The 15,145-nt window shown below is 45.8% G+C and overlaps 1 protein-coding gene across 4 annotated transcripts in view; it reads right to left on the bottom strand.

The window, feature by feature from the left end:
• Positions 1-10,007, bottom strand: part of LOC149276520 (DENN domain-containing protein 2B-like) — a 31,727-nt gene extending 21,720 nt beyond the window's left edge. For 3 of the 4 annotated variants that reach the window (XM_089503520.1, XM_089503521.1, XM_089503522.1), the window contains exons 1-2: positions 9,928-10,007; positions 1,195-1,331 (exon numbers count right to left, since the gene is read on the bottom strand). In XM_089503520.1, coding sequence (XP_089359646.1) covers positions 1,195-1,331; positions 9,928-10,007 — 217 coding nt within the window. Of the gene's footprint in view, positions 1-1,194; positions 1,332-1,470; positions 2,668-9,927 lie in introns of all 4 variants that reach the window. The other variant, XM_089503519.1, reaches the window with a different exon arrangement.
• Between the last annotated feature and the right edge of the window lie 5,138 nt (positions 10,008-15,145).

The following is a 15,145-nucleotide window of genomic DNA, read 5'->3' as shown; positions in this document are numbered from 1 at the left end:
AGAGGGGAGGGGGTAATTACCCTCCCTGGGGGATATATAAGGAAGGGTCGTGGCCTATAGGGGCAATTATTTTCAAAGAGATTTTTCCCGCCCATCCCTCCCCTAATTTTTGGCTCTGCCGGGTACTCTGGTTTGGTTAAGCTGGTACGGTGCAGGAGTTAACCATCTAGGTGCGGTTACTTGTGGTGCACAGAGGTGTAAGTGCAGGACACTCCAGGGGCAGGCGCCTCTGTGAATCGTAAGGTCATGTGACTGCCGCGCTAGGGGACGCCGGCAGTTCCAGCAGAGATACAGGTGGCCACGCCCATACCAGCAGGCTATTAATTTGGTTATTAATGGTTACAATTGGTTATGTTGTCTTTCGTTTTGACAATAATTATTGATATATGTTGTGTCAAATTTGTTGTGTTTATAATATTTGACACTTTATGACATATTAATAAAGGTTGAGTGTCGCGGTGCTGAGGTGTTTAAGTCCGCACCGCGGACAAATAATTCCATTCTGACGTTAATAAAATTTTGAAATAAAGAAGTGTCTCTTGTTTTATTTGTGAAAGAGGTACCGAAACTGGACGCTACTTCATTCATGTATTTTCTTTCTTTTGATCTCCTTTCTTTAAAAATATATCTTTATGGAGATATCCAAAATCTCACAACTAAAATTCTATTCTGAAATAAGGGAAATTAAGGACTTTTTATCTTACAATAGAATACAACTCTCATTATCCTCTTCTAAAGCCAGGTCAATCCCAGAAAACCCCCGCATTTCATATATAGCTGTTTTTTTTATTCTAGAATATCTGGGAAATCATTTTCAAAATATTAATTTATGGGACAACGGAGCTGCCTTATTTACGTCTTATCGGACCCTAAATTAATTAAGTAATACTTTAGATCACTTTATAAGGAAAAGCACAGTTGTGGAAGTTTAAATATCTACATAAATATTTGGGAATTGTGCCATTTTTGTGAATTTTCTTTCCCCCCCCCCCAAAGAAATCTGTTTTTTTGCACCAGACTTGTTGTCTAAGCTTATTTGGTCGGTGACCATGTTGAAAAAGCAAGTAGTATTCCAATTGGCCAAAGCCAAAGAGCCAATAAGATTACTCCTCCCTCTTTCCCCATCATAAAAGGCACGAGTCCTAGAAGTTTTAATATGCATACGACATGCGCAGGTATAGATCAGCCTCCTACCTACAATGTCTTCATAAGTGTTATCTTCTAAAGTGCTTTTAGAACTAGACCGGTGCTTTTTCTCCGTACCGTTTTCTACAGGTGATGGGGGGCACAGGGACGGGACACTTGAAGCATCCTCAAATTCTAGAGACTTTCTAGAAAAAGAAGGGGACACAAATCCAAATATTAAGAGACTTAATAGGAAAACATAAGACGGTTCCTGGCGAAGGAACGTGCGCCGCGGCACAGGAGCCCCCTTTCCTGCATTATTGTAACCAGTCGAGAATATTTTACCTGTTTTGGGATGCCTTCCGATGCCCCTCTTTCTTTGGTCTCCTGGTGACTGGAGGTGCGGGGGTGGATGGAAGGGGTGGCGGGGAAACTGGTGAGGGAGAAGATGGCGCCCCGCTGCTGGATGTGTTTCTATGACTTTTATCAGCTTCGTACTCAAAGGTTCGTTTGGGTTTGGGGACAGGATTGACCTCGGCCCCGGGGCTCTCCGGAACAGCACCGGAACCATTAGAGTTTGAAATATTCCCTTGTTTTGTTCTGGCATTTTTTTCCATAAAATTCTCCTGTTCGCTTATAATATCTACATTCCCACTTTTACTGCTAGTCACAGAGTCATTAAGAAGGTCAAGAGTACCCGACGTCACAGACCTTTTCCTCCCGGTGTCGACGCTGTAACAACTACTCGGCAGCTGCGGGAGGCCCATCCCTGGATTCTCCTTCAAGGCCTGCTCGATCTTCTGGATTCTGTTGAGTACAGCAGAAGACTCTTTCCTCGAGTGCCCTCTGATGAAAGCATTGGCCGGTTCCGTCCTACTCGACCTCCTTTCAAACCTGTGCAGCGAGTCTCGATCCAAAGCCTCCTCCTCCTCTGTCTCTGGGTAGGAGCAATCCGAAAATGTTCTGCTCATTCTCCGATATCCCTTGAAGTCGAACGTCTTCTCACTGCATGGCGACGCCAGCATGCTGGGACATCCTTCACTGGTAGACTTGTCTCCTTGGTCGACTTTGTCCACGAACAAGCTGAGCCTGGGAGCGGAGTCCCTTCTGCATTCCCATTCTGAAATCTTCCTCTTAATGTCAAGAGCTTGGGAGCGCACGGGGTTCCTGTTGTGGGGTCGGCTGCGCTGGTTGGCAGCGGACCCCAGAGAGAGCGTGCTCCTACTGAGCTGCCAGTTGCCAATCACATCGCTGTCCTTATTCTCCGGGGCATTTTCTTTTTGGTTGGGACCTTTAAACACAGACAGTCTTTTATCCAGACAGGCGACGCTGACCGACTTAAGGAGATGGTTGGAAGAGTCGGCGGCCGACACTCGGGGGTCCTGTAGGTTTGACCCTCTCAGCGTCCAGTCTTTAATAACCAGCTTGGTGCTGGGTATATGGGGCAGTCTCCCGGTTTTGCAGAACTCTTCGCTGTCGCTCAGGGGGTACGACTGTGTTCGGACTGGAGACAAAACAGGTGGCGGCGACACGGACTGAGATCTGAAAATTAAAAAAAAATAAAGAAATTAAATGAAAACACCCAAAAAAGTCAAATTTAGCACTCCATCAAGTCAACAGCGGAAATCGTTCCGATCCCTTCACTCGCTAAACATAAAAACAGTCTGATTATTGCCTTTCTTTTAAAATGTTGGCTTCTTAGCGATATCACCTTTAAAGTCCCTTCTTTATGTCCAGCGTCAGAGGACTGGCTGCATGAAGCAGGGAGATATATCGTTCCCGCATTTGCTTAAATGCAAGCGGCTCTCTGAACTTTGGAAGGGCTTAAAAGTTGGACGGCAATCAATATTTTGGGTCCTGGTCGTGTGTGATTGACCCAGGAAACGGAGTGGTGTTAGCGTTTAACTTTGGAGCAAAGTAGGGGTCAAAGCACAAGGTCAAAGTGGGCAGAATAATACAAAAGAGGAGGAACGAGGATTAAAGTGGAGTCAACAAATTCTGGTCCACAATTCAGATGGAATTCCTCATTCTGACAAAAGGAATGTTATTGCCACGGCAATTAAAAGATGAACTATTACTTCTTGGTAGACCTCCATTCCCATGAAGATGCGGATGACCGTGTGGTCAGAAAGGTTGACGAGACTTAGCCTCACTGATCACCTCCTTAAATAGACCCATGTTTAAGTGTATGTATATATATATATATATATATATATATATATATATATACAGTATGTCTTATAGGAAACCGTGGTCACATTTCACCATAGATTGTCGTTTCATTGTTGATGAGCAGGTTCTAGACATGGAGAACCTGCCTTGAAGGCCACCAGAATATCTACCTTCATGATTTCCCCAATTAGAAGACATAAAACTTTATCGCTGGAGTAGGCATGAAACACATTTATCCGAATCTGAGGTTAAATAAAAGTATTTTGATGATTGTATCAGGTGATCTATAAATTGCTACATATTATCAAGGGCCGTATCTACTCTGATGGTAAAGAACACGAAGGGCCAACTAGAAATGGAAGATATTCGATGTAGAATAAATATTTCCCTAACGCTATCAGAAATGTCCGCCAAACGTTATCTTTAGCTTTCAAGTCAAAGACAAATATATAACCCTATTTACATGGCAACCATTTAAAAAAAACAAATATCTCGCGCTCCCTCGGTGCATTTAAAGCTTGAACTTTGGAACCCGCCAAACGTTTTCAACCCAACGACCAAAAATATTGGGAAGGCGACTATTTATATAAACGCCACGTAAAGATTTAAAATAGGAAGCCCAAAATTCCAAAAACATCAAAAAGGAACAATTTAAGACAAACACCAAATTTCCCGGTAACTTAATTTTTTTTAATATGTTTTTTTTTAGTTTGGTCTACATCAATTATAAAAATAATAATCTGGTGCGATCTGCGCTTTGATAAACTACAACTCTCACAATCCGCCATCGTTTCATGGTTATGACAGACGTCTCTCCGGGAGGTCAGAGCCGGCGTTACAATGTGTCGCTCGTTACATTTTAATAACCAGGGATTACGGAATACGTTTCTGTACATTAAAATAAAACGTACTTTTAACCCTTTACGTTCCGTTATGTCGGCACAATGCCCAGAGAATAAAAATAAGTAGAAAAACATAAAGTACAATATAAAAGCTACTAAAATTTCAATGCATATTATGATCTATTCTACGGGTTTAGGACTTTGGTGGGAGTTTGGGACCCCTTTGTACAAAGCACCCAAAGCCCCATGCCACAGTGGGTAGTGGTAGGGTACCACGTGTGCCTCGGAGCTTTGTTTAGAAGACATGGCCCACTTGTTCTATTGTAACCCGTACACTCCTTGTATTCCCTTCTCTCGCATTTTTCTCTCTCGAAAGAAGCTGCCAGTTCCTTGCAGAGATCGTCAGAACTTCTGGAGGGAAACAAAAAGCAGCTGTGACACATAACGGGTCAGGTCTGCGCTCCACGAACCTCCCGGCCGCGCATAGCAATGCCTTAAAAAGCCTTAAGCACAAGAAAGCGTACTTCGCAGGTACTTAACGCCTCAAACGCATCTCTATTAAAAGATTAGCGGCCCCTGGGGCATGTCTAGGACGTGAGACGATGGAGACGCAGTAGGGGCCGGCTGTCTCCAGGCTTTGGTTCTGAAAGGGTTAGAAACCACCAGGCGGGCCAAGAGCGCCTTAGTGAATAGAGCACTTTGCCACGTGAATTGATGGGGTGTAAACAGACGGATGCCGCGGGTCGCGTCGGGCTCCTGACGGGGTGCCAGACTGAAGGCTGCCTCGCCGGTGCCGAGGAACGTCTACAGCAAGGAGCCGCTTCTGAGCTAATATGGTAAATACTGGAGGCAGGAGGCATCTTCTCCGTGTAAGGATCTGCGACAACCCTTTGCGGCTCCTTTATTTATTGTTGTTATTATTTAATGGCCCAATTCATGGAATTCTCCCCCCCAAAAAAACGCATTCTTAGCTTCCTAGATGAGCCAGAGACACTTTAGCAGCCCATAGAGGTGACGCTTGGTGAGGAGTGACTGGTTGTGGCCACGAGGTCCGTGTCCTCATGGAAACCCTACTGAACACCTACTACTGATTCACCTGTACTCAAGCAGGAGTTGTGGTTGCTGCGTAATAGTTCTAATTTACCAGTCCGGATCTATCTCGGTTATTATACGTTGAGTTTTTGGATGGTCGGCCTGCGGTACAGGAAGCCTTCAGGATGGGTTGGGATGATTGCGGAATGCACACTACGGTGACTCTTCCAGTATCCCATTGATTGGTTTTATATCCAAGGGGACAGAGTTAATGTTTTCATTCCCAGCAGCGCACTTTGGGTCATTTAAATGCAATTTTCAAGATCTAATAATACGGTTTCCTCAACTCCAGGCGACGGAGCCGGGTAAACGCGCAGTCGGCTGGTCTCCGAATCTTGAGATCCCCTCCGTGAGCTGCAAGTAATGCCGGGAGATATCAGAAAGTATCTGTAATAATCACCGGTGAGTCGGATAATCGTGGCCAATTGTCAGGGACTTCTCTACTAAACAGGTCGTCAAACAGCCCTCGTCGTGGATCAGCAGCCGAGACTTTCGCTCGACACCCAAGAGTTATATGAACTGCGACCCCCAGACCCCCAGCTGACGGATGGGCGGCCGCGGATGGACGGGTAAGTATATCTCAATGATTGGTTGTCGTTAAGTAAAAGTTCCCAAATGTTTTGTTTTCCCACCAAACTAAAGAACACCAAATCCCCCGTCTCTTCGCTGTCTGTCAAATCCCGAGCTTGGAGCCTCCCGCCTCGCAGAATAACGCAGGCGACGGCTCTGCCGACGGCGGCTTCACATGGTAAAACGCGCAGGGGGGCAAATCCATTGCGAGAAGACGAGGCCGTCCGCCCCGGCACCAGCAGAACCCAAACACCCCGTCCTCATCGACAAAGTAAAGAAACAGCAACTAAGCACAAAGCCAAGCTTTTCTCCTCTTTTTTTTCCATAAATGATTGGACCGTTCTCACCCAGAATGTATTTTCCCGAGAAACGCCCTGAAATCGCGCCCTTCCAGACGCCCTCAAACACACTCCGTTCATACGGGGTTAATGCATTTCCACCATAATTCCACGATAATGGACTCGTTTTACGTGTCCAGTCGCAGTATAAATAAATAAATAATGATATTAACGATAAAACCCGATTCCCAGATGTTCCTCAAAAAGAGATTTCCACCCGAACCACAGTACTCATTTTTTTGCACGTCTGTCCCCGCTATGCAGGGAGATGAATTCCCGCTTTATTTCGACATTTTACGTTATATTTATTTATATATTTATTTATTCCAGGTACCTGTGCAGGCCGTAGCCGGCAACTCCCCGTACACCTGCACACAACACACCTGGAGACTGTATAAATACCCCCGTATACACCCACCGACCCCATAACACGCACTGCGCAATTAACTCTTTAAATACCACTCTATACACCCACCGTCCCCATAACACGCACTGCGCAATTAACTCCTTGTATACACCCCCGTGGGCCAAGCCCTCTCTCCCCCTCATATGCACTCACCTGAGTCTCGTATAATAAGGTCCCACGTGTCAGACCATTGCTCTGCGACCCAAAATCTGGCCTCACCCCCCCACCCAGACAGCTGATCCCTTCCGGTTTTCTCAGCCCCTCTCCGTACCGTCACCCGGGGATTGGAATCACCTCCGGATCTGCCCTCGTCTCACTTAATACCTGCAGGAAGAAAGTCCCAACGGGGAAGCCTGCCAAAGGGCGGATACTTCCACAGCGTCTTATACTCCATACCTTTATATTCCCAGCGTCTTAAAGATTAACTCATTGATGCACGGGGGCAGTTAAAGTGACAGGCTTGGCTTTTGCCCCATCCGTACATATAGCCATGATTTACTGGTAACACAGAGACAGACAGACAGACATAGAGAGAGAGAGAGAGAGAGAGATAATGATTGATAGATAGATAGATAGATAGATAGATAGATAGATAGATAGATAGATGATAGATAGAGAATAGATAGATAGATAGATAGATAGATAGAGAATAGATAGATAGATAGATAGATAGATGATAGATAGATAGATAGATAGATAGATAGATAGATAGATAGATAGATAGATAGATAGATAGGACAGACAGACAGAGCCTGTGTATATATATATATATATAGTTACCCGGGTATTGATACTTGACGTCGGCTGTTACTTTGTTGCAAAGGATTTGGAACCCCGACTACAGGATCCGCAGTTTATTTAAACACTAAACTTAAATATAGATTGTCAGCAGGGGCGGCCCGACAATGGAGCCGAGTGGGGCAACCGCTCCAGGCGGCACTTTTGAAGGGGCGGCAAGCCCTTTTTTTTTTTTAAAGCGAAAGAGAGAGAAAGGGGCGCCGAGTGGTTTTCGGTTACCAAGCTGTCAGTACCCGCTCGGCGCCCCTCTCTCTCTCCTCTGCGGCGAGTCTCCCTGTTGGGTCTCGGTGCCGGCTTGTAATGCTGAGTGCTGGAAGATGACCTCATTTCCGGCGCTCAGCATTACAAGCCGGCACCGGGACAAAACAGGGAGACTCGCCGCAGGACTGCTGAAAGGGAAGTACAGGGGGGGGGGGCAGCAGGGACGGAGGGAGAGGAAGGGTAGATAAGGGGGGGGGGCTGGCATTTTAAAATTCGCCCCAGGCGGCATTTTTCCTTGGGCCAGCCCTGATTGTCAGCTCCTGTGCGCAGGGCCCGCCAGACTCCTTGTTTCTGTTATGTTATATATTGCTTGTTAGGTGCTGTTTACTCTTTGTACAGCGCTGCGGATTATGATGGCGATATATAAAACAATAAATAATAAAGCAGTAAATCTCTCCATCCCCTGATGCGCTGTCGCAAAGCGTCTGGTGTCGGTTATTTGGGTTACTTGGTCACCTGTGACGGATGAGCCCGGGGTGAGGCATCCTCCCCCAAACCCAAACACGCCGAAGCTCCGCTGTGTCTGTATTTAGGCGACCGGCCCCGGCACTTTGTCCGCCAAGTAACGCCGCGTCTGGCTATTGTGTCTTTTCGTAGCTTTGGCTCATAAAAAACTTCCTGCTCGAGGGATTCAAAGCCTAGTGTCTCAAAACAATAGTTAAAGAATGGTTTTAAAGGAGACCGCTGAGGCTAGCACGCTCCAGCACCTGCTGAGGACCTTGCTAAATGTTAGATCATTACGTATAAAAATCACACTGACAATTTTTAAAAAGCTTTTTTTAATTTCAGTTTCTATAAAACTTGCCTTCTTTAACTTTATAGCTTTTTGGGTGCTTTGGGTTTTTGGGACACCTGTAACCCTAATCGGGGTTATATTTCCCCAAATTAACTGGGCTTTTTTCCCATGATCACTTGAGGTTTAAAAAAAGGAAATCCTCCACTCACAGCACAAACCATCCTCTAATGAGTTAAAATGAAAACAATGATATTATTAACTTCAGATTGTATGAAGTAGCACAGAGCACCGTTTAGTAAATATGGCACTTTTGTCCTTTACGATATTCTATATAATGCGTGGAACGCAGCCTGGAAAATGCTGATAGAGGAAAAAATGCTGTTGTGCTTAAAAGCGAGTGCCATTCGATATGATTTTCTCCCATTCAGTACTGGGGAGGAATAACCCATAAGAAACAGTGACAACGAACATAAAAGTCCAGGAAGATGTATAATGATAAAAATAATGCTACGATTTGGGAAAATTTTCTATCCTTTTCTCGAACGGGAAGTTTATTTGTTCTGCGTTTGAACCCTCTGGATTCAGGACAAAAATATAGGAATGTTCATAGAGGGAGCCTAGTACAGGCATCGGGGCTGGGAGGCGGTTTGCGATGAATGACTGCGTTAGAGACTTTATTTGTAGGTTTGATTTATCATTTGAAGATCCCAGCGTACGTTTCCTCCTTTTGGCAAAGTGTGAGCCGCGTCTTGGACGAGCCGCGCTTCCCACAGAGAACGTTTAGTGATGCGATCCAGGAGCGAGGCTTTCGACGCGATCCGACCGCTAAGTGTTTAATGGGCTCTTCCCAAAGCACACAATGGACGGGAGGGTCAAAGAGGGGAACCGCAGAACGATAGTGTGAGAGCGGAAGACGACAACCAGCAAAACCTACAACAGAGAAAGGCAGATCGGCCCCCAGCGGCCCCCGTCTAGTCACTCGTCTCTCCTGCTGTAACGACTCAAACCTTAATCAGTCGTTGGTCTCGTCTTAGATTCAGGAGCCGTATGTCTATCCCATGCATGTTTAATACCCTCACTGTATTACCCTCTACCACCTCTGCTGGGAAGCTGTTCCACTTATCCACTACCCTCTCAGTAAAGTAAAACTTCTTTCTGTTCCATCTCAGCCTCTGACCCTCTAGTGTTAGTTTCCAGGCTATTTAAACAGTCCACGGGAAAGAAAAAACACCGACCTGCGCAGACTACACAACCCATCCGGCGAATACAACACAACCCACGTGCAACGGGTACAAAACACAAAAGAGCCTACACAGCGCTACACAAATCACATCAAGAGGAAGACAACCGCCTGCCCCAGACACAGCATCTCTAACTCCCAACACTTCAGCCAACACTGAAAGATTCAAAGGCTTTGCAGCCCCACACAGCTTGGATAAAAGCGGATAACAGCGGATAACAGCGGATAACAGTGGATAACAGCGGATAACAGTGGATAATGCAGCAAACATCCCGTCCGATGCAGAAATGTATGAATGATATTATTAGAGGATCCAGAATGAGGATTAATAAACCCGTCGGCCTTACCGTTCCAGAATATCTCGCGGGATTTTATTCCCGGCCGCTCTCTGAGGGATGGCTGCGATCTTGTTGGCCGTCATGGTCATATCTGCCCTCGGTGGACGGAAGAAGCTAAAGTGAGAAACACAGGAGCACAAATCAGAAGGATGATTCTAGAACGCGTTCCTCCCAAAAAACCCAACAACCTTTACACCCCATCCCTGCTCCGCAAATCCGCCTCTCGCTTCTCCCGGTCCCTAAACTACAATGACCCGTCTCCAAAAGGTCTCCTTCAGACTGCGGGAACAGAAACGCGTCGGAGAACTTGTTATTTAATGTTTTGACCCTTTGGGTTGTTTGGATGATTGTGGCTACGCTAAGATACCGAGCATTCTGTCGGAACACTAGAGTCTTACATTCAAACTTAGAAAGCCCTAATTTGTTGGCCAGTGCAAAATTTGAAAGTTACAGGTGAGGGCATGCGAGGTAATCTGAGCTCAATGTGGACTCTCATGCCCTCGCCTGCGACTCGCAAAATTAAAACCTAACGATATTTTTCCTTAAATAAAACCTAATAATAAAAACAAACTTTTTTTTTTTTTAAATAATGAAACGGGTGCATGGCAAGGACCCCCTCTGGGAACGGGGCGAGGGGTTAACAAATAAAAGATTTAATCCATTAGTTTTCAGACATATCAGAAGATGGCAAGCATTTGAGTTGTGGGAGCAGAGAATGGATCTCCTAATATGATAAAGATTTAAGAGCATAACCGCCCCTCCCCCGCACCACACATTTCTTTGAACCTCGAGTTCTTTATAATTTTCAATGTATTTCTCCGCTTAATATTTTTATAAGGGGAGTAAATTCCTTTATCGAGAGCTTCCTGGAGAAGAGCAGTTATCGTACGAACTAAAGTTCAGTTATTAAATCCACAAACGGAATGTCGGAGCCCTGAATGCCACACTCTGCTGACCCCAGGTTTCAAGGGTGGTAGATAAGAGGAACAGCTTCCCAGCAGAGCTGAACGGGCGACTAGACGGGCCGACAGGGGCCGATCTGGGTGATGTAAGGGTAATTAAAGCAATCATGACATCCTAAGTCAGCTGCTGATACATTTGTTTAGAAATGGACACGTTTCATTGTTTTATGGCTGTTGATTCCGTGAGGTTGAGACACAAATCCCTCTGGACATCGTTAGCGAGATCTTTAAACAAAACCAAAGAAATAAACGTATTGAGGCCACGTGTGACACAGATAAGGGCTTGCATGTTACAGACGTGAAGAGTTCCCGGAATCAGCCCCAAAATACCGTGAAGTCAAAATAAATGAATCGCTTTGGTGACAAACGGACAAAACGCAAAACAGATGAAGCCTCAGAAAGGTCCGACGTGAGATATTCCGGCCAAAAGTAACGTTTTATATTTTAAAAAAAAAAGACATTTTTCTTTTTTTCCCATGATGTGCGTCAGAAGGTTGACTGGGGGCTCCACGTTTTGGGAGGAGCTATGGGAGGAGTGGGCGTGGTCACCCAGTTCGTCCTATGGCGTGGATGGATTCCCCCTATACAACATTTATTATTTATTTATTTTATGTATTTTAGTTTCCCAAACACGTCGTATTAAAGGAATATTCGTGAAATTATCTGGGAGATGAAATCTTTTCTTTCCTGCAGGAAATAATTTACTGATTGGATTTTTTTCCCCATCGTTTACGCTTCAGTATAAGGAAGGTTATTGCATTAAAGGTTCCGTCCTCAGAACAGACGGATCCGGTTTACTGGCAGCGCCATCAATAAAAGCAAATGATTATAAAAGCCAATTCTAATTAACCCGTTAACGCCCGGCTCCCCGGACAGAGAGCTCGGCAATTCTGCAGGGTTTCTTGGCTGCGTTACGCGATATTTACATGTTTTACCATAATGTTTCACAAAATAATAACAAAACAACAATACTAACAATAAAATAACAATAATAACAATAATAGAAATATAACCCCACTAAGTGTGTATTTATTTACCTACATTTGGGTAAAATTTGGTGGTCAGAATTGTGAACTTTGGGGACAACTTAATGGCACGGAAAGCATGTTGCAAAAAAAGACTCGACAAACGTCTGCGTCACAAAACACACATGGAGGGAGCAGAGAAAGGACCCAGTCAGGACCTTTGTGATACCCCCTGGCACACAGGGCAGTTAGAGAGAAACGAGCAGTCTATTGTAGGGCAGACAGACAAGAACAGCCCCGGAGGGGAAAAAAATTGGACGGAGGGGCCACATGAATTTAGTGCGGACGAGGTACCCATGGTCAGGCCTGTTGAAGGGGTTAAGGCATGACTAAGGAAAATTTTGGTACTGAAAGTGTTAAGTTAGTGGCACGTGCAGGGGCCAGAAGGGAGGGGGTAATTACCCTCCCTTAGGGGTATATAAGGAAGGGTCGTGGCCTATAGGGGCAACCATTTTAAAGAAAATTTTCCCGCCCGTCCCTCCCCTGATTTTGGCATTTGCCGGGTACTCTGGTTTTAAGCTGGTACGGCGCAGGAGTTAACCATCTAGGTGCGGTTACTTGTGGTGCACAGAGGTGTAAGTGCAGGACACTCCGGGGGCCGGCGCCCCTGTGAATCGTAAGGTCATGTGACTGCCGCGCTAGGGGACGCCGGCAGTTTCAGCAGGGATACAGGTGGACACGCCCATACCAGCAGGGATACAGGTGGACACGCCCATACCAGCAGGGATACAGGTGGACACGCCCATACCAGCAGGGATACAGGTGGACACGCCCATACCAGCAGGGATACAGGTGGACACGCCCATACCAGCAGGGATACAGGTGGACACGCCCATACCAGCAGGGATACAGGTGGACACGCCCATACCAGCAGGTTACTGATTTGGTTATTAAGTTGGTTATTAAGTGGTTATTAAAATGTTTACAATTGGTTATGTTATTTATATATATTGTGTCAAATTGGTTGTGGTAATAATATTTGACACTTTGTAACATGTTAATAAAGGTTGAGTGTCGCGGTGCTGAAGTTATTTCAAGTCCGCACCGCGGACGAATAATTCCATATCTGACATTTAATAAAGCTTGTAAAATAAAGAAGTGTCTCTTGTTTTATTTTGTAAAGAGGTACCGAAACTGGACGCTACTACATTCACGGTTCTGAAGCTGTCACGGTGGAGTTTTGGCTTTTTGGTGGGGGGGGCGCTGCTTTTTCGACCCCCAATGCTCCTGCGGTGACATCTGCGGTGGTCTTCATAGCACTCTCTAGGGGCACCAGGAGGATCGCGCTGGTTTCGGCCGAGGGGAGAAGGAAGGGGCAGCATATCAGAAGGTTTCAGGGTCCGGTCTCTACTCTGGCCAAGTACTCACTAAACACTTTCTGGTCACCCCCCCAACCCCCCCCCCACACACCTCGTAACCAGAAAGTAAGCAAAAAAGTAACCAGATAGTAACCAGCAGCTTTTTAACCGTTTAAGCGCAAGTAGCTAAGGAACGCGTTACCATCCCCCACCCAGGCACTGAAAGGGTAAAAATTACAAAAGGATTCGTCTTTCAAAGATTAGCTTCAAGTTACTTTTTTTTATTTCTGTAAATTGACCATAAAGAGGGATGTTTGCTCGGAAAACAACGTCGGATTACATTCCCCGAACAGGAGATGATGCAAAAAAACAGCAATTTCATCTCAAGGCATAGAGTATGCAGCGTCCGGGGCCGTCCTGGGCACTTCGCCGGTAGCTTTAAAGACGTTTAACTTTTTTCTTATAAATGTACTTTTTTTGTCGAGAAATTTATTGATTTTGTTGCTTTTCCTCTCATAAAGATTTATAAGGAAGGAATGAAAACCATTTGGCGATCGTATCGGGATAGGCGGAGGGGCTTTTGGGACCCTGTTACCCATCTGCCCCGGGGCATCAGTAACAAAATACCCAACGGGCTTTATAGGTTAAAAAAAAGACATTAAAAGCAAAAACTAAAACTCACAGATCTTTAAAAAAAAATCCAAATTTATTTGGAGCGATAAAGAAAAAAAAGAATAAAAACGCCGAATTTGGAGGATTCCTGGAAAAAAGGAGATTGTGAAACATCTTTAAACCCCGAAGAATGCAGAAAAACAAACGATTTGGGTAATTCCGTCAGCGACAAAATGAAAGCCACGCTTCAGGACATGTGAGTCAGACTCCTCGGGGGCTTCCAGTAAACGCTCGAGGACCTCGGCGGCGGGGGCTCCGCTCCAGCCACCACATGGCAGGATTTTACCCCCGGGGCAAATAATTCCAAGGATTCCTTTACGTCTCGGACGCGAGGGATTCAGCGGCAACGTTATTATACGGCATTCCATTTAGTTATATGGCGCCGACAGATTCCGTAGCGCTGTTACAACAGGGGAGAATGTTTCATGTGACAATAACATGACAGGGGTTACAAGGGCCCGGCTCCTAGGAGCTTACGGTCTATAGGCGATTACGCCTTGGTCGGCTGAAGGTAATTGGAGTTAGTCCTGCTCTTAATGGAATATTCTTTATCTGGTAGAAAAGTTACCAATCTTTTTTATAGCAAAAGCCAAATATGAATAGTTTTGCTCGTGTGTTAATAACCAAATCGGAACATTAATACTGGAGCCCCTTGCCTGAAACAGCATGATGGGAGATGTAGTCCTGCAGCAGCTGGAGGGCCGCAGGTTGGACGCCCCTGTCCTCGGGGTTGAAAGGTGATGCGACTCTACGGCTTCTTTTGTGATTGTTAAAGAAAGGCTAAAGCGGTCCTAGAGGTTCCTGACCGGCAGAGACCGTTAGGAATGATACCATTTGTTTATTTAACGGCAAAATCGCGGCTCAGCTCGTGGCACCGGCAGCTCGAGACGGGAGGCATCGTGACTCGGGAGAAGACCCCTTAAAGTGAACTTGACCTTCCAATCAGGGACGTCTCCGTGAGGCGTTAGGATGACATCATATTCACATCATTCATCGTCAGCACCTTCTCGATGAGCTCTGCAGGCCCCGCGAGTCCCCCGACGCGTTTCAGAGCCACGTTTACTTACAAGATGACATCATACCTGTAGGAGTTTGTCCGTGGCGGCTCTCCGGGATTCCCAAGGACTCCATTGATCCAGGGATATCCCCAAGCCGCCCGTAACCCTCTGCCTTTCGCCGCGAGGAGAGATAATGGCTTCCTACCCGCTGTCCTCCGACATTAAGAAACCCTCGCTGTCTCCAGACACGACCGCCACGTCTTGTTTCAGAG

This window comes from Sceloporus occidentalis, unplaced genomic scaffold (assembly GCF_023333645.1).
Source record: "Sceloporus occidentalis isolate IW3139 unplaced genomic scaffold, rSceOcc1.0.p SCAF_235, whole genome shotgun sequence".
NCBI lineage: Eukaryota > Metazoa > Chordata > Lepidosauria > Squamata > Phrynosomatidae > Sceloporus > Sceloporus occidentalis.
This window is presented reverse-complemented; position numbering and strand designations above follow the sequence as displayed.